This window comes from Mus caroli, chromosome 3, assembly GCF_900094665.2.
Source record: "Mus caroli chromosome 3, CAROLI_EIJ_v1.1, whole genome shotgun sequence".
NCBI classification, from domain to species: domain Eukaryota; kingdom Metazoa; phylum Chordata; class Mammalia; order Rodentia; family Muridae; genus Mus; species Mus caroli.
In genome coordinates this window covers 39,568,823-39,591,240 of record NC_034572.1, presented here as the reverse complement: position 1 = coordinate 39,591,240, position 22,418 = coordinate 39,568,823, and the positions used below count along the sequence as shown (strand labels likewise).

General features: G+C 35.6%; 1 protein-coding gene across 2 annotated transcripts in view; it reads right to left on the bottom strand.

The window, feature by feature from the left end:
• Positions 1 to 6,186: 6,186 nt before the first annotated feature.
• Positions 6,187 to 22,418, bottom strand: part of Pcdh10 (protocadherin 10) — a 57,178-nt gene continuing 40,946 nt past the window's right edge. The window contains exon 5 of one of the 2 annotated variants that reach the window (XM_021158028.1): positions 6,187 to 9,287. In XM_021158028.1, the coding sequence (XP_021013687.1) occupies positions 9,217 to 9,287 (71 nt within the window). In that variant the 3' untranslated portion in view covers positions 6,187 to 9,216. Of the gene's footprint in view, positions 9,288 to 20,930; positions 22,392 to 22,418 lie in introns of those variants that run through there. The other variant, XM_021158030.1, reaches the window with a different exon arrangement.

Below are 22,418 nucleotides of genomic sequence, written 5' to 3'. Positions count from 1 at the left end.
ACCAAAAAAAAAAAAAAGGTAGGTGGGTCTGATTTAAACCTACTTGTTATCCACAGAGGATCAGTACTTGGGTCACCAGGGTTTGTGTGATGAAGCTGGGATCTGGGACAAAGCAACATGTGGAGGGATGAAGGTTAGAAGGGGAAGGTCTATGGGACCCACAGGCTATAGGCGCAGAAAGAATTCCAAGTTTGTTCTGGTACAGAGCTTAATGTGAACCTGGGAAATTGGGTCTGGGGGGAAACAGAAAGAGAGGTCAATGGGCAGCATACCTGTTTGGTTTTTTGTTTGTTTGTTTGTTTGTTTGTTTGTTTGTTTGTTTGTGGCAGATTTCTTTATTTTCAATAGGGGGTGCCTGGTGGAGTTAGGGGCTGGGCAACAGTGAGCAATACAGGACAGAGGTGAGGGAGGGATAGTTTAGGGGATCCATAAGAGATGTGGGCAGTGGGGAGAGAAGACTGCAACTAATGTTCTGTTCCAGTGCTAGGGACAAGACTAAGGAATTGAATCTAAAAGAACCTCAATTTTATTTCCACCAGTTTTACAAAATAGGGTTAAAACTAATATTAATGATACTCATTGATTTACAAGTGATTTCTTTACTAAGTTTCAGTTTATAAGATGAAGTTTTGAAGTATGTTGTTTATTTTTCTATAAGCATAATGCAACAAATGTGTTTCTTTTACAACCACATAAAGGAAATCTGTTCTGTAAACAGTCAAAATTATATTGTTGATAGCTGAGAAAAAGTAGAAAAGTCAGTATGAACACTTCAGGTCTTCAGACATATGAGTACTGAGTAATCCAAAGACATCTTACTCATTAATAGAAACATATTCAGATGTTATATTAAACATGAACTTTAATAGGTAAAGATTACCTCTACTTTTTTTTCTGAAAAAAAGGGAATATAACTGTGTATTTAAATTGGTACTTTAAGATGCTTTCATATACTTAATATTGTAGTCAATATGGATTCTCTTCTTTAATCACTTACTATTAAGCCATTCAGAATGAATCAAAAGTCTACCTGCTTGTTTTTTTTTATCATTGTACAAAATGATTTCAAAAGGAAATAAAATAAAAAATTATTTTATTTTACAATTACCAGAAACACTAATCTGTAGAAATTATTGTGTCATTTGATTTCTTGACACATGCAATTTCTGAGTATGCTGATGAGCACTAAGAATGTTTTTGAATACTTAAGTTACCCTGTAAAAAGAGATGTGCACAGTCTTCCAGTAATGTTTTAGGTGTGATGCTTAACATACTGATGTTTGTGATCCAGTGTCCTAGTTTCATTTCTTTTGCTGAAATAAAATATCCTAACAAAAAAAAAAACAAACAAAAAACAAAACAAATAAACAAGCAAACAAAAAACCAAAGAAATTAACATAGTAAAAGAAAGGGTGTATTCATCTTAAATTCCAGGTTATATTCTGTGGGTTAAAATGGAGTCCTATGTCTGTCCCAGGGTTCGGGCTGCTAAGTGAGGCTGTATGCAGGAAGTCTGACTGTGTGGACCCAACAAAGCCGCCAGGTAAGTGTCAGGCTTTGAGAAGCCACAGCACCCTGCTTTGGGTGTGGGGAAGCAGAGTCTGAGGTCCCCGAGGAACTACTGGAATTGGTTCAGGGTGGAACTACTGGAATTGGTTCAGGGTCCCAGGGCCTGCACCGAGACTGAGGACGACAGGTTCTCAGGCTCTTGGATATCCCTGATGCTTCTGTATGCCACAGAAGAGCAAAGAACAGAGTAGGGGCCCACAGGTGGGCTCTGGCCCACGACCTAAGGGAAAAGAGCAGGAGGAGGGAACTCTGACAGGTTCCCATGGGGAGGAGAGTCCTAAGCTTGCTCTGGTGGTGGGCTTGGCTTGGTTTGGCTGACAGCTGTGACTGGAAGGGCTGGGAGGCCTTCTGGCAAGAGGGGCTTCTTAGAGGAAGACCTGCACCAATGCTCCAGCACTACGGATCCCGATGAAAAGAGGCAAATGGTTTTAAGACATTTATTGTAGAAAGGCAGAGAGAGGGAGAGAGTATGGAAGTAGAGGCTGGCCATGGCCATGTGGAGAGAGGGGGAAGGGGAATGCAGAGAGAAACGGGGCAAGGGAGCAAGAGGCAAGAGTAAGAGAGTAAGAACAAGAGAGTAAGAGAGGGAGGAGGGGACAAACAATCTCTTTTATAGTGGGCTGTGCCTATCTGGCTATTGCCAAATAACTGTGGGGAGGAGCTTGCCTAGCTGTTGCCAGGTTACTGTGGGGGTGGAGTCCAGACAGAATACCAGGGGCTTGGGGTGGGGGGGCGGTTTGCCCTACATGACTGATGGTAACACAATTATGGAGCTGGAGCATCGTGTCAAGAGCCTCATATCTGGAAGGATGGCAAACAGGCCTTCCGTCCCTTGTAGAAACACCTGCTGGGTCTCCAGGGTTTAAATCTAGCTTGACCAGAAAACAAGCTGCTTTTCACGGTCCTACAATATTTTATCAAGTGGGGAAGGAAAGGCACACACTCAAGTAGCTAGGTATATGACATCACAGTTAAGAGCAGAGAGAAACAACTGGACCCAGGCTGCCTGCTTGTTTCTCTCAGATAAATTTCTCCTATCTTCTAGAATTTAGGATCTCTCCTAAGGAATTCTGCAGCCAACAAGGGGCTGGATCAACTAACAGTCAAGACAATCCTACAGGAATACTCACAGACAACTTTGTCTAGATAATTCCTCAATTGTCACTCATTTTCCAGGTGATTCTAAGTTAAAAGTTGATACCAACAGTGAATGACACATGATTCAAACTCACAGGTTTGGATTTCAAATCCGTGTCATCATTAAAACTATTTCTCATGGAACAGAGGCAGTTTGCCTTCTGTACTTACCCAGTGTTTGCATTTTTGTAACGTGATACCTCAAAGAGATTAGTTCTTCTTTGCCAGCAACAGAAAAAATCCACTAAAACGGTGGTGGCAAATCTCAGGAGGCATAATGGATGCCTCCTTTTGATAAATCTTCTCACCTCTTTTAAAATTCTTCTAAGCATACTTTATGTACTATAGAAAAAATAGTTATATCATTTGACATATGTGTCAAATACAATATAAATATTATATATACTAACCATGAATAACAATTATGGGTTATGATAGTAATCAGTATATTATATTGATCAATACTATCATAGTAACCAATGAATAATCCAATGAGAGTAATTCAAGTACTAGTCAGAAATAACAACAACAACAAAAAATAGAAACGAAAAGAAGAAGGAGGAAGAGAGGAAGAGAAGGAAAGAAACAAATGACAGTCAAAGCAGAATTTGTTACTTTTAAGTGTGTGTGTGTGTGTGTGTGTGTGTGTGTGTGTGTGTGTGTGTGTGTTCATGTGTGAATGGATAGATACACAACACATGTGATTAAGTGCTTAGAGGCCTAAAGTCAACCTTGGGTTCCCTCTTCCTTTCTTCCTTCCTTCCTTCCTTCCTTCCTTCCTTCCTTCCTTCCCTCCATCTCTTCTTTCTTTCTTTCTTTCTTTCTTTCTTTCTTTCTTTCTTTCTTTCTTTCTTTCTTTCTTTCTTTCTTTCTTTCTTTCTTTCTTTCCTTCCTTCTTTCTTTCTTTCTTTCTTTCTTTCATTCATTCTTCCTTTCTCTCTCTCTCTCTCTCTCTCTCTCTCTCTCTCTCTCTCTNCTTTCTCTCTCTCTCTCTCTCTCTCTCTCTCTCTCTCTCTCTCTCTCTCTCTCTCTCTCTCTCTCTCTTTCTTTCTTTCTTTCTTTAACAGGATCTCTACATATCCCTGGTTATCATGTCTTGCTTTGTAGACCAGATTGGTCTACACAGAAATCCACCAGCCTCTAGCCCTCAGTGAAAATTGTATGCAACCCTTCTTGGCTTGGATATCCTTCATTTGATGAGGCTTTGTCTTACTGAACTTATGAGTTGCCATATCTAGGTAGTCAAGTAGCCAGCTTACTCCTAGGGTCATCTGTACGTGCCTTCCAAGCTCTAAGATAACTAGTTCCTTCCACAGGAACCTACTTTTTGATGTGGATTCTAAGGATGAGAACTCCAGTCCCTACAGATCCCCACATTTGCACAACAAGTACTTTATTCACTGAGCTAACTGCCCAGTTCACACACAATTTGTTATTTTACAAAGTTATTATGAATTAAACAAAACAATGAGTGGGTAGGGAAGTAGGGGTGAGAAGGAAATGATCTATATTGTTTGAAATGCTCTTTTTTTAATAACGAGAATAAAGATTTTAACCTGGGCTATATAAAGATTCCATGCCCTAGGTCTGACATGCATAAAATTTGCCATTTGCTGCCTTCTTGCACATCAGCTGCTATTTTGTCACACAACTTTAAGCCACAGTCCTTAGGGTCCAATTGTTTTTAGCTATGCAGTAAATAGAATGGTAAATCAACATTTCCTAAAGTATGTATTTCATAACTCTCATTTTGGCATGCTAATTTTATACAAAAACATTGCTATGGTCAGTTTTAAATATATGCTTTAAACATAAGGCTAAAACACTGTTAAATAAGATTGTTTTTAATGAAAAACTCCTAAGAGACTATTAACATGATAAAGAGTTGTAAATCTCTCAGAAACTGATACAACATACAATGTCCTTTGAAAATGAAGTTTCCTATATTTTCTCTTCCACTTTCTTCGGATCCCATTAGAGGAAGGGAGTTATGTTGTGAGGTTTAAACAAGATCTCCACCTTTCATTTTATTGCTGTATATTCTACTGTTAACTTTTCCTGCGATGGAATAAGTATCTGTCCACTCCATATATGGTGTTGAAAACTGTCCAAAGAGGTGATTCCACTGGAGTAGAGTTTAGTAAACCAAGGCATTTATTAGAGTTACTTACAGGAAGATGGATGATTCTAAGGCTGTGCATCATGGAAATGCCCACACCACAACCAAATGAGGAGGCTGCAGCTTCCTACCCAGTTTGCACCAGAAAATACTTTGGAGAACTTCCTTTCCCAATCAATTTATTGATGCTTTCATAACCTTTAGAAATAACCTTGTGAGTCCTGACCCTTTCTTAGTTTTCTGGTCCCTGTAAGTTTCTTGAACTTCCTGAGTCATGAGCCTCCTTTTCCCTTCCAGGAAAGATTGTGTTCATTCAGAATACTATTGTAAAAAGCTACATATTGACTGTACTATTCGCTACAAAAAAAATAGCTACATATCTTTCTAAACCATCTTATTAGAATCCTACATTTGACAAAAAGTAGGAATCTACCTATAACAAAAGAACTCAATATTGAAGGACTTTTTATCATGAATATAATAAATGTTACAATATATAATTTAATTTAACTTTTATTCTTCCCATCATTCCTATTAGTTGCACTATAAGTTCTAATTAAATCACAATTCTCTACAGTAATAGTGTTGAGATTTCAGCCTCTAAAAGAGTTTTTCTTTTACAAAAGAGAGAATATCAGTTTTCAGAACGTGCCAATGAAAAGTTAGTTGGTTAAGTGCTGCATTCTGTCTTCATCTTTAAACTGAGAAACCTCAGTTTAAAGTGACAGGTGCACACAGGTTATGAGTAGATTCGTAGCCCCAGTGGTCACTGGTCTTATCATTAAGGAATACGTATATATGTCTCAGCTTGTCTTGTGTTGATGTGTGAATGAGATCTCTTTCATGTAAGAGATGTGCCAAAGAGCAGAGTGCTTGTCCCAGAGGTACCATTCATAGAGTACTTTCTTTCTCAATAGCCTCATTATTGGTTGGGTTTAAAAACTAACCAGACGGGCTTTGCTTGGTTTGTCTTATACTCTGTAGTCACATAAAAACCCACAGAAGAGATTTGGGTTTTTCTCATATTTTATCAAAATACCATCAATTATTGTACTTATCAGAAGATGTAAAAGAAATGATTCTTCACCACATAACAACTGTAAACAAATTAGCTGAGGGGTTAGGTTTTCTTTTTGGTTTGGTTCCATGTCACTATTTGTAGACAGAATGTTCATTCAACAAGGATCCTAGTGAATTCATGGAAGGTGCCAGTCTCAGAAAATAACATGGTTCTCCACTTACATAATAAAAATTGTTTTGTAGATTATCATTCCACATAGAAGTTTATGTATGATCAGATTTAGATATCAGAACTGATCTGAGTCTCTGCATTAGCCATACTTTTTTTTTTTTGTGGAAGGACACATGTTTTTCAAGCAGTATAGGGAGTTGTTAGACAATCTTAGCATCTTTATACATTGTCTATTTCCTACTTGTTCAGTTGGTTATCAATGGTGGTTCTAATGCTTTACATGCATTAATTTGGTAGAACATTCCTGAAACATTTGAATTTTCAAATTTTCACCATTTGTCCCAGGGAAAAAACACATTTTAGAATGTTGTATTTTGGGGCTAGAGAGATGGCTCAGCTATTCAGAACACTGGCTATTCTTCCAGAGGTCATGAGTTCAATTCCAAGAAACCACATGGTACTCACGACATGTATAATTGGATCCAGTGCCCTCTCTTGGTGTGTCAGAAACAGTGTGCTCATTATGCATAAATAAATAAATCTTGAAAAAAAAAGAATGAGATATGGATGCTTTGAGCCAACCATCAGACTGAGCTCAGGGACCCTGATGGGTAGAACTGTAGAAGCAGAGGGGTATTGCAACCCCATAGGAAAAACAACATTGGCTGGTCAGACCATGCAGTGCTCCCAGAGACTAGGTCATCAACCTAGGAGTGTATATGGGGATGCTGGAGCAGTGGGGCAGAAGAAGGTGGGTGGGAACACCATCATAGAGGCAAAGAGGAGGGAGTAGAGGGCAGATGTGAGATGGGGGTTTGTGGAGGGGTAACCAGGAAGTGGAATATAATTTGAGATGTAAACAAATGGAATGATTTTTTTCCTTGGATATTTTATTTATTTCATTTCAAATGTTTTCCCCTTTCCAGATCTCCCCTTTGGAAACCCCTTCGTCTGCCTCTATGAGAGTGCTCAACCAACCACCCACTCCCATCCTCCCACCCTGGTATTCCCCTACACTGGGGCGTTGAACACCATTAGGCCCGATGCCACCTATCAGATTAAGGCTGGTCTTCAATAGCAACAAAGACACCAGAAAGCTCACATGTACATGGACGCTGAACAACACTCTACTCAATGATAACTTGGTCAAGGAAGACATAAAGAAAGAAATTAAAGACTTTTTATAATTTAATGAAAATGAAGCTACAACATACCCAAACTTATGGGACACAAATGGAATGATTAATTAAAAAAGAAAAAAAAATGTTGTGTTTTTAAAATGACAGATTCAAAGCAAATTGGCAATTATGTTTTCTTAAAATAAACAGCTTATATTGTTATCGTTTCCCTCCTTCCATATTTTGAAGATTAATAAGTGTCAGGTTTTGAACGATGTCAAAAATGGGGACGCTCCCTAGCCTCGATTGCAAACATGAGCATTACATTCCATGGCCTCCACAGTTCTCTATGAATTGGCATTGGTTTCTGAGTATTCATAATTTTTTACAATTCATAATAGCTTACAATTTCAATTGTAACTAATTAGTATCTCTTCATTCTGCAGAACACCAGAATTTAGGGAATTTTGCCTTAAACCTAAATTTTTCTTTGGTTAACCATTTTGGGTCTTTTTTTTTCCTTTTAATTTATATAAAATATAATTTTGTGAGAAGGCACGCTTTTTACATAAAAAAAGATATTTTTAAATGTACACCTAGTTTGAAAAGACTAATTTTGAGATCCATTTAACTGAAAGTAGGATAATTACAGAATATTAAAAGTTAACAGGAAACACTCTTGAAATAAAGTTAGTTGCATGGAATCTGTTCTTAATAAGTTAAATGTTGATGGCAAGTTTTGACTTTATACAGACGCACTAGCTTTTCTCACTTCCCATTGTTGGCAATAAAGAATGAAGGTACTTTAAATACTCTTATTAAAAACTACATTTATTTAAATTTCTGTGTCTATGATTCCTTGAACTTTGAACTAGGAATAATTGTACCTCCCATGTCCACTGGGAACTGAATTCTAGTCCTCTGCAATAGCATTAAGTGTTCTAAATTGCTAACCCATCTCTACAGCCATCTACATACTCTAGATGTATCTGTCCTGGGCCTGAACATCCTCCCAGTGGAAGAGAACCCTTTGTTTGTGGTTGAGATCTGGAAAGGTTCACTGTTGCCATGGGACTTTTCTATTGACTTCATAAAGTGTGATTTCCATCCCCTCTGGCATGACAGTTTGGGTAGATAATTCCTTCTTTATAACACTCCGTTTTATGATGGATTGTTCTGGAAAGAGGTAAAGCTCTTGTTACACTGGATCTCTTGTTTCATATCACAGGTATTCACACGTTGGAACTAAAAGAATAACAAATATGAATGGATAAAGCCATTCCCAGGTAGGATTAGACTGTTAGGAACGACAGTCTCTGCAGTTAAAGATTCTTCAACATGTGTTAGAACGGGCAGTGCTGTGTAGAGAGGTTCATTTCTATATCTCATTTTGGATTGATGTACACGCACCTTTATATCCTTCAGTTCAATATAACATTTAGCCTTTCATGTTCTCAGTTTAAGCTACAGGGAATTCAAAGATATTTCAAAGTGTAATTATACCAATCTGCATATAAAAGGCTATATGTCCTACAGAGGGTTTTATAGAAAAGCAAGCGCTTTCAAAGAAGAAAATTAGAAGTAATTCCCACAACTGAAAGTCACCAGAGATAATGCATATTTCATTTGATGAGAACATTTTTATTTTTTAAGCCAATATATTAATCCAGAAAATGGTGGGGGATTGTGATGTGTGTGTGTGTGTGTGTGTGTGTGTGTAAAGTGATAAGGAGTAAAATTGAAGTGACAGTTGAAGAGCAAAGCAAAGAAACAGCAGGTGCACATCATATATGTTGTTTGGAAAAATAGCCACATCACATAAGAGAAGTCAACACTCATATTACTATAGCAGACAATGAGTTTCTCAGTTATCTATTGTATTAGCTATCTAGGGTTGCTAAAGGAAACTCCCAAGAAGAGAGCAGCATAATCCTCCCATATTTATCTCACAGTTTGTGTGGTTTGGAATTAGTGCAGCTCAGTTAGTGCCTGGCTGAAGTCTCTCAGATTTGCAGTCTAGTTGTTGGCTGGGGCGCAGTCTCCTCAGAAAGCTCAAGTTGAGAATCGGCTTCTGAGCTCAGTCATGTGGTTGTTTGCTTGCCTCCATCTTTCGTCAAATGAGCCTCTCCGCGCAGCTGCATCCACAGCATTTCTGCAAACAGCACAGAAAGAAGAAAAGAGTGTACTTGGGGCTTCTCAGAAAGGAAACCTTAGATGCTGTTCTACCCTGACTTCACAGGGGAGTCCCCTGCCCGCTCCCTCCCATGGGGAAATCTCAGAAGGAGTTTCTTATATTGCACCTCCATTCAGGAGAAAGCTTTGAACGACAGAGGCTGTCTCCCTTCATTCCTATGTTCATGTAACGTCATTTTTAGCCTTTTAAAAATGCAAATGACCTTTTAAGATAGAAGTCCTATGAAGATTTTCAAACTGAAGGAACGTATAGTTTTTAAACAAACTCCTCAGCTATGTTTTCAAGCATATTGCTTTTCAAATTCAACTTTTTTTAATTCAGAAAGATTTTTACACTTAAAAGTGAAAAAGTGATATGATTTTTTTTTAAAATTATCCTTTGAGACTCCCCTCAAAGGGAGAATTAGCATTTAAGAAGCCTCACAAATATAATTGTGTGATTCTAAACCTAACAAAGTGCTTAGCAGAAAACTTGAGCAGCATATGGTTATCCTGGTCCCAAACAGTAAACTGTGTCTGCATGTGCCAATTCTTAATTACCAGCTCATTAACACGCAGGTGTCAATTGCTGGTGGCAAAGGCAATACCCACATGGCCTAGTTTCTGTCATGCACAGTGTAATTAAATTGACCTCCAGTGCTGAAGCTTGCTAGTTTCCTGATACTATTTAGGCACTAATTCAGGTCCTAATCAAATTAGAACAAAATGGCAAATAAACCCATGTAATAAAAGAAAATAATGCTATTTTATGCTATTATTTTTAACTGACTCTTCATGTGGAAATATAACCTTAAAAAGAATTCTCTAAATAGTTACTGGTGCTAGATAGAACAAACAACAATGTACATCACATATATTGGAGGTCCACAAGCCCAATGCACATGCAATAAGGGTAAAGTTTTTGAAAAAAAAAAAAAAGGAAAAAATAAATTATTCTAAAAGTGACATTTTAGCAAATGAATGGTATTTGGTGTGATTTTAGGGGTTGCTTTATTATGAAAGAAAATAATACATTTGACTACATTTACAGTTCTGATCATTAATTCAAAATATGATTCCTCCTCAAACATATTAATTCTTTCCAGCAGAGACATAGTAATAATCAAATTATATTAATAGGGATTTTACATGTGCTTAGCAGAAAACTTGAGCAGCATTTTCCTAGCTATGTAGTCATAACCCTCAAAGCCATGATTATCCTCTGATGGTCTTCTATGAGTACCACACGGGTTTGCTCACTAAGTGGAAACTTCATTTTCAAGCTTCTCATTAAAGAAAGAGAAGAGGTCAAGTTTTATACTAATTTTTCTTCCTCTTAAAGGTTTTTAGTGGAAAAAAGTCAACACACTAGAAGCAATAAAAGAAGTGTGAAAAAGCATTTCTTACATGTGGGGAATGTTTAAGCACCATTGGGTGTGCCTGACATAATAATATTGACAACATTTATTTCTAAGTGACAACAGGAGTAGGAGAAAAATCGAAAATTAATTCCACAGAAAATTCCAAAGCCTCAAAAAGTGATCCAGCAAATTAGCTGAGGAACAAGAGTGAAACTACGCCACAAGCAGGAATTTAAAATGCCATCAGGAAGTCATTAAATGCACAGATGCCCCTATCTACCTGCACAGGTATTTGATAGAGTGTTCACTCTAGCTACAATTGAGGTTTATCCTCTTGGAAGTTAACACAGACAGTTTTTAGATTGGAAGACAGCAGGCAGAGTTTAATGTCTGGTTGTCACACTAGAAAAGTCTGGGATTTTAGTCTTCTAAGTTTCGTTTCCTGATTAACTTTCAGAGTCCAAGTACCCAGGATTATGCCTTTAGACAGAAGATACGAAAAATATTTCTTTTGAACAGCTAACAAGGAAAATATACCTAAAGACAGTAACATAGACAGTAACATTCTCTAATTAAATGATTTGTCTAAATGACTCTAAATAACTATATAACCAATAAACACTTCTCACCAACAGTTTACCATTCAAATTTTATTATAAAGATAATCAATTGATGCATTTCTATCTTTCTGCTTGAAATTATTTCATAAATCTTATATGTGGAAGGAAAACCTGTACCATTGTGCTGCCTTTATTTATATAACATTTTTACCATAATTCCAAGAAAGACACTACTCCTTGAGGTGTCTTTCATCCATACATTGAGTTCAAATTTTATTGTAATGAGAGTGACGCATTTTTATTCTATCTTATTGAAATGACGTTGGAAAGTCTTAATTTGTGCCAGGAACATTTGTACCATTGTGTTACCTCAATTTATGGAATCTTTTTATATCAATTCCAAGAAAGAGAGACTATTGATTGACATGTCTCTCATCTCAGACATTCAGGTGAATGGAGAACAATATATAATGTAGGAAAAGAGTTGAAATGACTCTCTTGAGGAATATAAAAGAAAACTTCTTAAAATTAACATTATAAATGTAACAATAAATTGTTAAGCCCAATGGGAGATTGACTGGTAAAGATCTTAGAAGATAGAAATCTTAAAAAGATTAGAAGATAAACAAAACCAATATTTTCTTCGAAAACAGACTTTGAAACTAAGTTTAAAAAAAAAAGCAGCAGTTAGTAGAGAAAGTACCTTAAGTGATAAGGTATCTGTGATGAAGAAAAGTAAACAAAAATAAATAATAATTGAAGAAATTCTTTAAAATCCAAAACAAAGGCTCATTTGATGGTTCAGAGAATTTATCAAGTGCCTTTAACATAAATTTAAATAGATATACTTCAAATTATATTATGAGCTTTCACAAATTGGTAATATAGTGATTATTCCATACATTTACAAAGATGTTAGAGGACCTTTAGAAAGCCATGATTTATTAAAACTTTATGTTCTGGAAAACAGCATTTTGACTCTTCTCAAACAATCTAAGAATGGAGAATTAATCATGGCAGGTAGCACCAGTTCTCAGATAGCCTGATGACTGATTGTTTAGGGCATCTTAGTAGCTCTGTCTTCATGCTATCTGACTCAAATGGTTTTTCTCACTTCCAAAAATTTTTTATCCTAGTTACCATTAACTATCAACAAAGCTAAGAGTTACATGAGAAGAGAATCTCAGTTGAGGTATTGCCTATATCAGATTGGACCATGAGGTGTGTCTGTGGGAAATGTCTTTATTGCTATTGATAAAAAAGTGGCAAAGCCCATTGTGGGAGGCACTACTCTTAAGGAGGCATTGCTGAGTTAAGCTAGCCAAGATGAGTGTGTAATCAAGCAAGCATCATTCTGCCATGCTTTTGCCATCCAATTTTTCTTTGAGTTCTTGCACTGACTTCTCCAAGTGATATACTGAGAATTCAAAGTGTAAGCCACAGAAATTCTAGGACAGGTAGCAGAAGTCTAAACCCAAAGCCTAGCCTTACATGTCTAGAAATACCAATCACATGTGTGGATAGACCATTCTTATCTAATGTTACAGACAAGATGGACTATGGACAACTGTTCTCCAGCTTCTCACATGACTACATTTTCCTAAGATGTGATTGAGTCTATGTGAGGACTAGTGACCTCACCCTGGGCAGTATGCATACCTATCATTCACATCTGACTGACCTACATCCCCAGGCCATTCAGCCATGTTTTCAAATAAAGATGTCTTCCTTGTTTCAGTCTCATGTACCTCACAACAGCTGGCCTGTTATGCATCTGGAAGCTGTATTTGATTCCTGTAAAAATTCTGGGCTTGGATATGATTACAGTGAACAGCTTGCTATTGGTTCGGCCATAATTCAATAATACAAGATGATGGATATCACTATCCATACCATATGAAACACTTTTCAAGCAGGTATTGTTGAGAGTGACAATGACATTTATTTAATTTCTCAAAATAGACCATGTTAAGTTGTGTTTGTGACTAACTGGTGTGGGAAGGTCTATGTGCACATGTGTGAATGTAGGCACTGTAAGTCAGCATGGACTGTCTTCTATCTTTTTCCAACTTACATTTTTTTGTGACAAAGGCTCTGACTGAATCTATAACTTCTAAATTTAGTTAACCTTGCTGGCCAGTTAGCCCTAGGGAGTGTTCTGTAATTTCTTACATGGTGTTGGGACTATAGATGTGCACCCTTTCTCCTGTCTTAGTGCTGGGAGTGTATCACAGGTAGTTACAGACTGAGCCATCTCCTTTGCTCAACAATGCTGAGCTCTTGAGTAGAGCCCCAACCAAATTTCATGTCCCTCTAGATTCTAGACAGTCAGTTTAAATGGCATAAATTATGACTTCCTTAGGGTAGGTCCACTCAAGCTTCAGAGTGAAAGGCAAATCCTACTTTGTTAGAGTTATAGTCATATAAATCCCCGCTCCTTGTGGTTTCCATTGCCTAAACTAGTGACACACATCTTACAGTTTTCTTTGTTGTCACTGCCAGAGAACAGTCATCAAATGCATGTTTTTCAAAGCTGGGTATCAACCTCAGTCTCCTTCCACTTGGTCATGTGCCTACGTTCCATCCTATTCAGGCATTGCTGCTTTTTAGAAATCTCAGCTTATATTCAAATTATAAAATCATGTCAAAGTTTTAAAGATCTTACTGTGAAATAAGAGTTGTGAGACTCCATAACTGGCATGTTCAAGGAGGCTTTCAACAGTACTGTGTCATTATTACTTACTCTTGATGACTAGAACCTAGCCAAATAAGTTATTGTTGTTGTGTTGTTTTGTTTTGTTTTGTTTGTTTCCATCAGATAGGACTGGGCAAAACTGTTTCTTCTTGCTCACAAGTAGAATTGACAACAATGTCTTGCTCATCTGATTTTCCGTTCCTGGATGTAATCTCAGTGACACTCAGTGTGCTCTTTAGTGCCTGCTCACATGTGACATCTTTCTGTCTTTCTCCTCTGTCTATCCAAAATTAGGTAAATGTCTTATGTGTTCCTGTAATCTGAAGTTAGCACTTCTTCACTAACTAATGTCATGAATGGCCATTTCAAGAATCCTCTCCACCTCTTCTTATTTTTCTTTGTGTATTTCATTAAATCAATTGAACTACATTAAGCTGGCATGCATAGAGGTTATGGCCAATATAAAAACCTTCTAGTTTAGAGAGTAGCTCACTGAGGCACAGTACATTTACAAGGAAGTAAAATAACAGGATGGTCTAAGGGTGTGGTTCTCAATTTGGAGGTCACAACCCCCTCAAGAATATACACCAGATTTTACTTTGCAATTCAAAACAGTAACAAAATTGCAACTGTGAAGCAGCAAGGAAGGAATTTTATGATTAGGGATCACCACAGCATGAGGACCTGTATAAAGAGTCACAGCATCAGGAAAGTTGAGAACTGCTGTAAAGGTGAAACACTGGATCTTTCAAGGATGCTTCTTAAGCTTAAGTATGCAATTCAAAATAACTTCAGGGATTTCCTTAAACTGAAAAGATTCAAAGGCTTCCACTTTCCCTAAGAGTATGTAAGTAGCAGGCCCTGCTGAGCATCATTCTCAGGTAAATCGAGCTTCCTGAAACAAACAGAGACCCACCCCCTCCAGACCCAGAAAAGCCTAGAAGAAGCCAAGACCAAGGGAACTTCATGTTGCTCTTAATGAGTCAATAGATGTTTTCTCTATCTCTTTTCACACACACACACACACACACACACACACACACACACACACACACACACTCCTTTCTGATTTGAAGTTACTTGGTATGTTGTAATGTCTGCTATCTTCCTATAGTTCTTGTAAGTACTTTTAAAAGTGATAGTAGTTTTCAAATAATATCAAAAGAAATCATCAGTCTTTGAGTTATTTCATGGTGTCAGAACCATAGGCCAGTGTAGTTAGTTATAGGGAAAAACTATTGAATACATTTGTAATTTGGGGTTCGAAAGAATAACTCTGTGCTTGCTAAGGATCCCCCTACATCACCAATTACCCACACTTTTAAGAGAAATGGAATGATGGAGATATTTAAATTTAGCTATTTGTTACATTGTTGATTGTATTTTTAAAATATGAAGATAGAAATCTTTCACTGGACTAGAAAGATGGCTCAGAGGCTAAGAATACTTGTTATTTAAATTTGGTTACCAACATACATATAAAAACGAAAATCACAACTGCCTGTAACTACAGCTCCATGCAATCCAAAGCCCTCTTCTGGTCTTCTCAGGAACTGGAAAACACATGGTGTATTTTCACACAAAACACACATGCATATGTATAAATAAGATAAAAATCAATCTTTTTTTTTTAAAGGAAGAAATAAAATTTCCCTTATTTTAGAACAGAGCTTACTTTCTGGCTTCTGTATTCCCCTACATGAATGTCTCTGCCTGTCTTTGTTCTGTCTCTTGTAGTACACAGAAAAGTTACTTACAAAACGGGAAGAGAGAGAAAAGACTATGGATTCTCCTTCCCATAACCTGAGTGCCATGTAAAGACAGGGTCCTTTGTCTCCAAAGACTAGTTACGGAAGTCTAGAATAACCATCCCAGGAAAATAAAAGGACAAAATATCACACACTTATCACCATCCACACGATGGTCCCACTTAAATTTCCACATGAATTAATAAATCCTTTTAAAATGGAAATGCTCCTTTGGAAGCATCAATTTGACTACTGATTAGTATGGATTGCATTCTTTTAATTGGGGAATATAAAGGAATTTACTACTTTCAAAAGAATAAGATAATTCTAGAAATGTTTTAAACATCAAACGGTAACACTAAGGAAGTGAGCTCTCACCAGGCAGAGACCTCCAATTAGAACCATTAAACAGTCCAATTGCACTGAGCACATCCTGAAGGCTGCCTCAAGTAATTTTCAAAGTGAACAGAAGACATGTAAAAATGATACTTATGTGCAAGAAAGATCCCATCAAATGTACAGTACTCCCAACAAATATTCAGAAAGGCCATTGGCATCAACGGTGTAGCTATGGTACATTCAGATTTCTGCATTTTTCAATCATAGAAATAAATTATTCTGTTAGAGTTGCTGAGGAAGCTGAAAAAAAAAAAAAAAGATCAGTCCTCTGGTAGGGATGAGTTTATTTCCTGCTCTGCATTCTGCATGCAAACAGAGTGACAGAGCTGATGAATGGGTACTCAAAGAAGTGTAGACTCACCTTCAGGATTTGAAATGATCCTTGCTTAACTACAACTCTCCAGTAGGCTGGGGTGTTTTCCATGTGTAGATTGTGTTCTACAGTGTTTAAAATCAATGATGGTGATAAAGTGATTGAAATGATAATAATAAGACTGATGCTAATAATAACAGTCTACCTATAGTTAACCATAAGGAGCTCACTTAATTCTCAGAAAAAGTCCTATAATTAGCAATACTTATCTAGATTGCACAGTTATTATCAGAGTGAAGCAACTTTTCAAAAATATCTTCCTTCACTTTCTGCCACATGAAACTGTTTAAATTAGAAACAGAGATCATATCATTCAATATGTTGCAAACATTTGGGGGAATGATTCATCAGAAAAATGGTGTTTCACAGGGTACTCCATTTCATATATATATATACATATATATGAATATATATATTCATATATATATACACACATATATATACATATATGTATATATATGTGTGTGTGTGTGTGTGTGTAGTTTCTAAAAGTAAACTATTGTCTTCTATATGAAGGATGATCTTTGATACTGTTCTAGTTCTATTTCCTTACTGTGATTATTTTGCTTTATATATTTTCAGGTTAATATCTATTCTAAGTCAGTCTCAGCCTTCATTGACTATTTCAATTACTTCATTTCCATCGTTTCACCATTATACATTTCCTTTTCATTTGTTTGCATTCTTAATCAAATTAGAATTTTTGTGAAAGAATATAAAATATGCTTATAACTTGTGATGGCCAAAACTAGGTGAGTAAGTAGAATTTTGTTTTACCTTTATGATGCATTTAATTTTATTTAAAAACTGTTGCTATGGTCGTCAGAAAGAATGACAACAGGGATAAGAAGAAACATAGGCAAAGCATAATTATTACATTTTATGGAGAATTATCATCTCAGTTCATCCTTTCTATAGAAAAGAAGTTCAAAGAAAAACAAATGCCTAGCCCTTTCCTTGCTGTCTGATAAGATGAAGCTTTTAAGTTGAGTGTGTGCAGGTTGAACTAATGAAAAGTACTTATACTGATCACACAGGAGAATAAAAAGTACATTGTTTCTATCTTTGGCTTGTTGAAAGCAAAGTTTCTATAGATCTAACTTAGATGATTTTGACATTATATAAGATGCACCACTCCTGTCATTCATAGTTTCTTTTCTGAAAAATGACACCGATTTGACTTTTTTTCCTTGTGTTTCCCATGAACTTTGATTATGAAGTGATGGTTTTTCTCATTTTAGATATTGTTTACCTTATCACTTGCAGACACTCACATTTTATGTGCAATTTATTTATGTGTTAACATTTGTGATATTACTTTAAAAGTTTTAAGTTAAAATAATCCAGCACTAATTGGAAAAATGTTGACTTAAAAGATTTGTTGGGGGTAATCCTGAGATTCACATGGAATTGAATGATGACACTCAATCTGTAAACACGAAAAATTCTTCAAAGTTTCCCATATGCTATTTCAAGTGATACACATTTTTAAGCAATATCCCTTCGACCTGTGATATTAAGACTAAATTTACTGAAATTACTCTGTCAGCATCCGTCATTTCTATACATAGGGCCATGTTTACCACTGGTGATTTTATTCAAACTCCCGTGACGTCAGTGGAAGATCCATGCATGGAAAGATGGTGTGATATGTATCCTAGTTTTATTTATTTTGTATGTATACAGCAGTATAAAATAATATATTACATTTACACACATTTTACTTATGTATGATTATAGCATTCACAGTAACAACACTGCAATTAAGACTGAAACTCATGTGTTAGAATACCCTGTTTTCACTCACAGATAATTGTATCAGACATGTCCACAGAACTGAAGCTCGCTGCTCACATTCAGCTCAAGGACATACAGATGTTTGGGAAGTGAGAGTTCTATCTTCCAGAATTTTTTAAGTTGCATGTGAAAATGTAATATTTTCTGCATCCAGAATGCAGTATTTTCACACTCCTCAAAAAACATCTGGGGAGAAAAACTTCAAACTAAGCATCGGACGAGTTTTCAAGAAAAGATATTATTTTTTCTAATTTTACAAATACTTGAAAAATAACAGTGATTAGAAACACATGCATGCACACTAAAAGTATTAGAATCAAAGTCTTATTATTGCCTGCTATACTCTGGCGGCACACAGCTACCAGCATTCTGACAGAATGCTAAGATCTAAAATCTAAGCCAAGTGTTTGCAGAAAATATTCTCTACTGAACAATTTCACAGATTACTGCATAAGGGTTTTGTCCAACTTCTCAGGGGGATATTTCTTGAAGTACTAACAATATACAAAATAACTTTACTACTTCAGGATGTAAAAAATATTGAATTTAGCAATTTTCTGGTATTCCTTGTTTAAAAAAGGAACATAAAAAGGATGTTAATGCAAAGCCTTTACCACTACAAAATTAGACTTGAGGAAGGATTAAGAACACAAAAAAAATTTGCCGGTATGAGAAAATATGATTCCAGCAAAATCATTGAGTGTACCAATATTAAAGGTTTTGTAGTTCTGTCGGTATTTATGCTACATATTGTTGTGAAGGAGAAAATTAAACATAATGACAAAAACAGTCTCATTATCTTTCAATACCATAAATTCCTTATTTAACTTGGCAAACATTCATCACATTCAGTTTGATCAACCGAACTCCATACACAACTCTGCAAGATTCTACAGTAATATCAATGCCTACTTCTGAGAGCCTATATGTCAAGAACTTCTGGGAATATTTTTCTTCCATTTCATGGAAAAGCAAAAGGAATTCAATGTTTCAGAGCATCTGAGGACAAATTTTAGCACAAAATAGAAACAAAAGAGAATGAATAATGAAAATATTTATATCCTCTATAGAATTTCTAAGTCACAATGTTGGATAAAGGCATTGCATTTAATATTTTCCTAAAATTAAATATACATGTTTCCTAAAAAGGGTGACACATTTATATCATTGACATTGTTATATCTTTGATTCCATTATGATGCAATATTTATAGACTTGACTTAAGGTGATTTTACAAAATTAGGCTCACAGATTAAAATTATAACTTTACATGTGATGAAATATTCCTAAAAATTGTCATTTGACATACCATTAAAAACGTACAACACTCTTTCCACAGGAAAATTTTTTGAGTTTTACTGCTCTAAAACTAATGAGACTAAATAAGGAGTAAATTCCACTTTTTATTGGAAGTGTATTATGGATGAAACATTGTCTAAGACTATTGTTTCCTTGAGCATGTACACAATATTAGCAGACTGAATATGGAAACAGTCAGATTAAATGGGAAAATTACACGGCCTCTCCTTGATGTGTTGCTGAAACTACCTGTAGTATTTCATCGCTCTCTTGTTTCACTGCTTTTTTTAATAGGCATTCTTATTGAAACATAATATTTTACTCAATTTACTGAAACCATATCTCCATTGTCACTTCTAATTTATCCTGCATGCAATAACTGATGAATGATCCTAGCATTTAATGTTATGTGTTTTAATAATTTGGTTTGTCAAATTGTGTATGTTTTGGTAGAATGATGACATAATTTAAAACTACAGATTACTCTAGAGAGTTGCTATGATATATAAAAATTGCTAGCACATAACTATCTATCAGAAAAGGATGTCTAACGTATATTGCATATGATCTGAAAGATTAAAAAAAAACATTTTAAATTAAGTGAATTAGTACAACCATTGCTTGTGAGGTGAGCATGAAAGATGAACGTGGTTGTTAAGCCAGGGCTGTACATTGAAGCAAAAACAATTTTAGTACTAAGTGATTGAAAAAATTTTTCTTGATTTAGAAGTAATTAGAAAAAACAAACCTTTTCTCAGTTAAATTATATATAACATCTTCTTACTAAAATAATCTATCACATAATATGCCATACATTTGAAAAAGGACTGCTGTGGCACCCAAGAGTGTATGTGCTTTGGAAACACACATGATCAACTGGTTTCTTTTTCAAATGGTCCCTCGGAGACAGGGTGATGTTTACAGTATGTTGCTATAAGCTAATTGGCGTTATAATACACTATTATGTAACTTGGTAGTATCAAAAGAATGACACTAAATATAACTCTAAACTAATATGAGAAGTGCTAATGACTGCATGTATGTATTTTAATGATCAATCTTAATTTAAAATCAGTTTTAAGTCATATGAAATTAGATGGAGCTCTTTTGTTAAGTGTCACATTTTAGTCTATTCTCTTTCATTCTGTCGCTCAAATTAACAGCGAGAATATAACCCGATGAAAATAAAGGTTATCACTTCAAAATGAGCCTATGATTTGGGCTTGGTAAATATCTTGATATCATTCTGGAGTCTTTTTTATAGGGCAGTTAAATTTATTCCATGAATTGCTTGGATGAATCTCTCATACATCCTCTGATTCTTATTCATCCCCTGTTTCAACAAGCAACAGACAACAGCATAAAAAAATATGTGAACTAAAGGAAAATATGTCTTTCTGAATTTAATAATTAACCTTGTTGACATGAAAGTATAAGACAAAATTAATTTTTCAAGGCTGACCAATGAAGAATATTCTCATTAATAAGACATTGACTACATTTAAGCTATAAAAATTTCACATATAATATTGAAACAGTAATGTATCATGTTTCTATCTCCAAATTTATTTAACGTTTTTTTTTTAAATTTAGAGACTTTTTAAATATTTTTATTGTTAATACATACCAGCTCAGATAATTATTTTATATACCTCTATATATTCATATATAGAGTTATAGATTTTTATTCATGTTTACTTAAGAGTCACAAAACTATGTAAAACTATGTAAAATAAAATGCTATGAATTATATGATGAGAACGTCTTAAAATAGTAAAATCTTCAGTTACATATTTTACACCACAAAATGTACAGACACCCAGTTTTTTCCTAACAACAAATACAGGTGAATTTATAGTTTCTTTATAAAAGCTTTAAGTGATGCTAAATTCAGAAGCCGTGGAAATAGAATCGGAATCATGTAGACTGCTCGATGTTTTGAAACTACATCTTCTGTGCTCCGCCTGACAATATTAACAGCTACATCTTTGGCATTGAAAATTCACAATGAGTTCTTGACAAAATTTTGCAGCTTAGAACTTCACTTTCTTTTAAAGAAAGAAGAATACAGGATTGAGCAAGGTATGAAAATTAGGACAAACTATTGATAGTATTTCTCAGTTAATCTTAGGGACCCTGAATTGCCTTCTTTTTATTGTATGGTGAGGGCTGTATGAATCCATTTAAAAACCAACTAATTTGTATCACATCTTAGGAAAATTATATAATATAATATATATTTTATATTTATTTAGAAGCTTTGAAATAGTACAGTAAACACTTTGCAACACGGTGTATATAACTACAGAATGTCTTTGATATTTTGTGGGTCTTTAGGATACAACATTTATTTTAATAGCCCACAGATGAAAAGAACATAGTCACATCTCTCTTGTAAAGTTGGGATAGCTTGGGGAACACTTGGTCACACAAAAATAATATAAAACAGTCAAGTTTAAAACAGTGATATTGCATTTATAATGCACAAATTTCTTTTATCTTGATGACTGGCTTCTCATGGTGAATATAAACATCTAAAGGGCTCAGTGACATTTGGAGAGAGAAGGATAGATAGTGCTGTAAACAGGCACACACTGATCGGAGAGGCAACGCCGGTTGCCTATGGAGTTTCTACAGTCTGCACATTTCAACTCATTTCTCAGGCCTGCTGAGAGCAATTAGGTCCTACACGTGGCCACGATGACTCCGCTGGAAATCTAACACTCAGCTACACAACTAACTGGATGGCCAAGATAATGAAGTTGAAAAGTTGATGCTTTTGTTGGTCGACTCTGTGCAAATCATACTGCTTCGGGTAAGCTGCAGAATTGACTAGCATATCCTTTTCCGCGCTGTGAAAAAGAAAGAAAAATACTCTA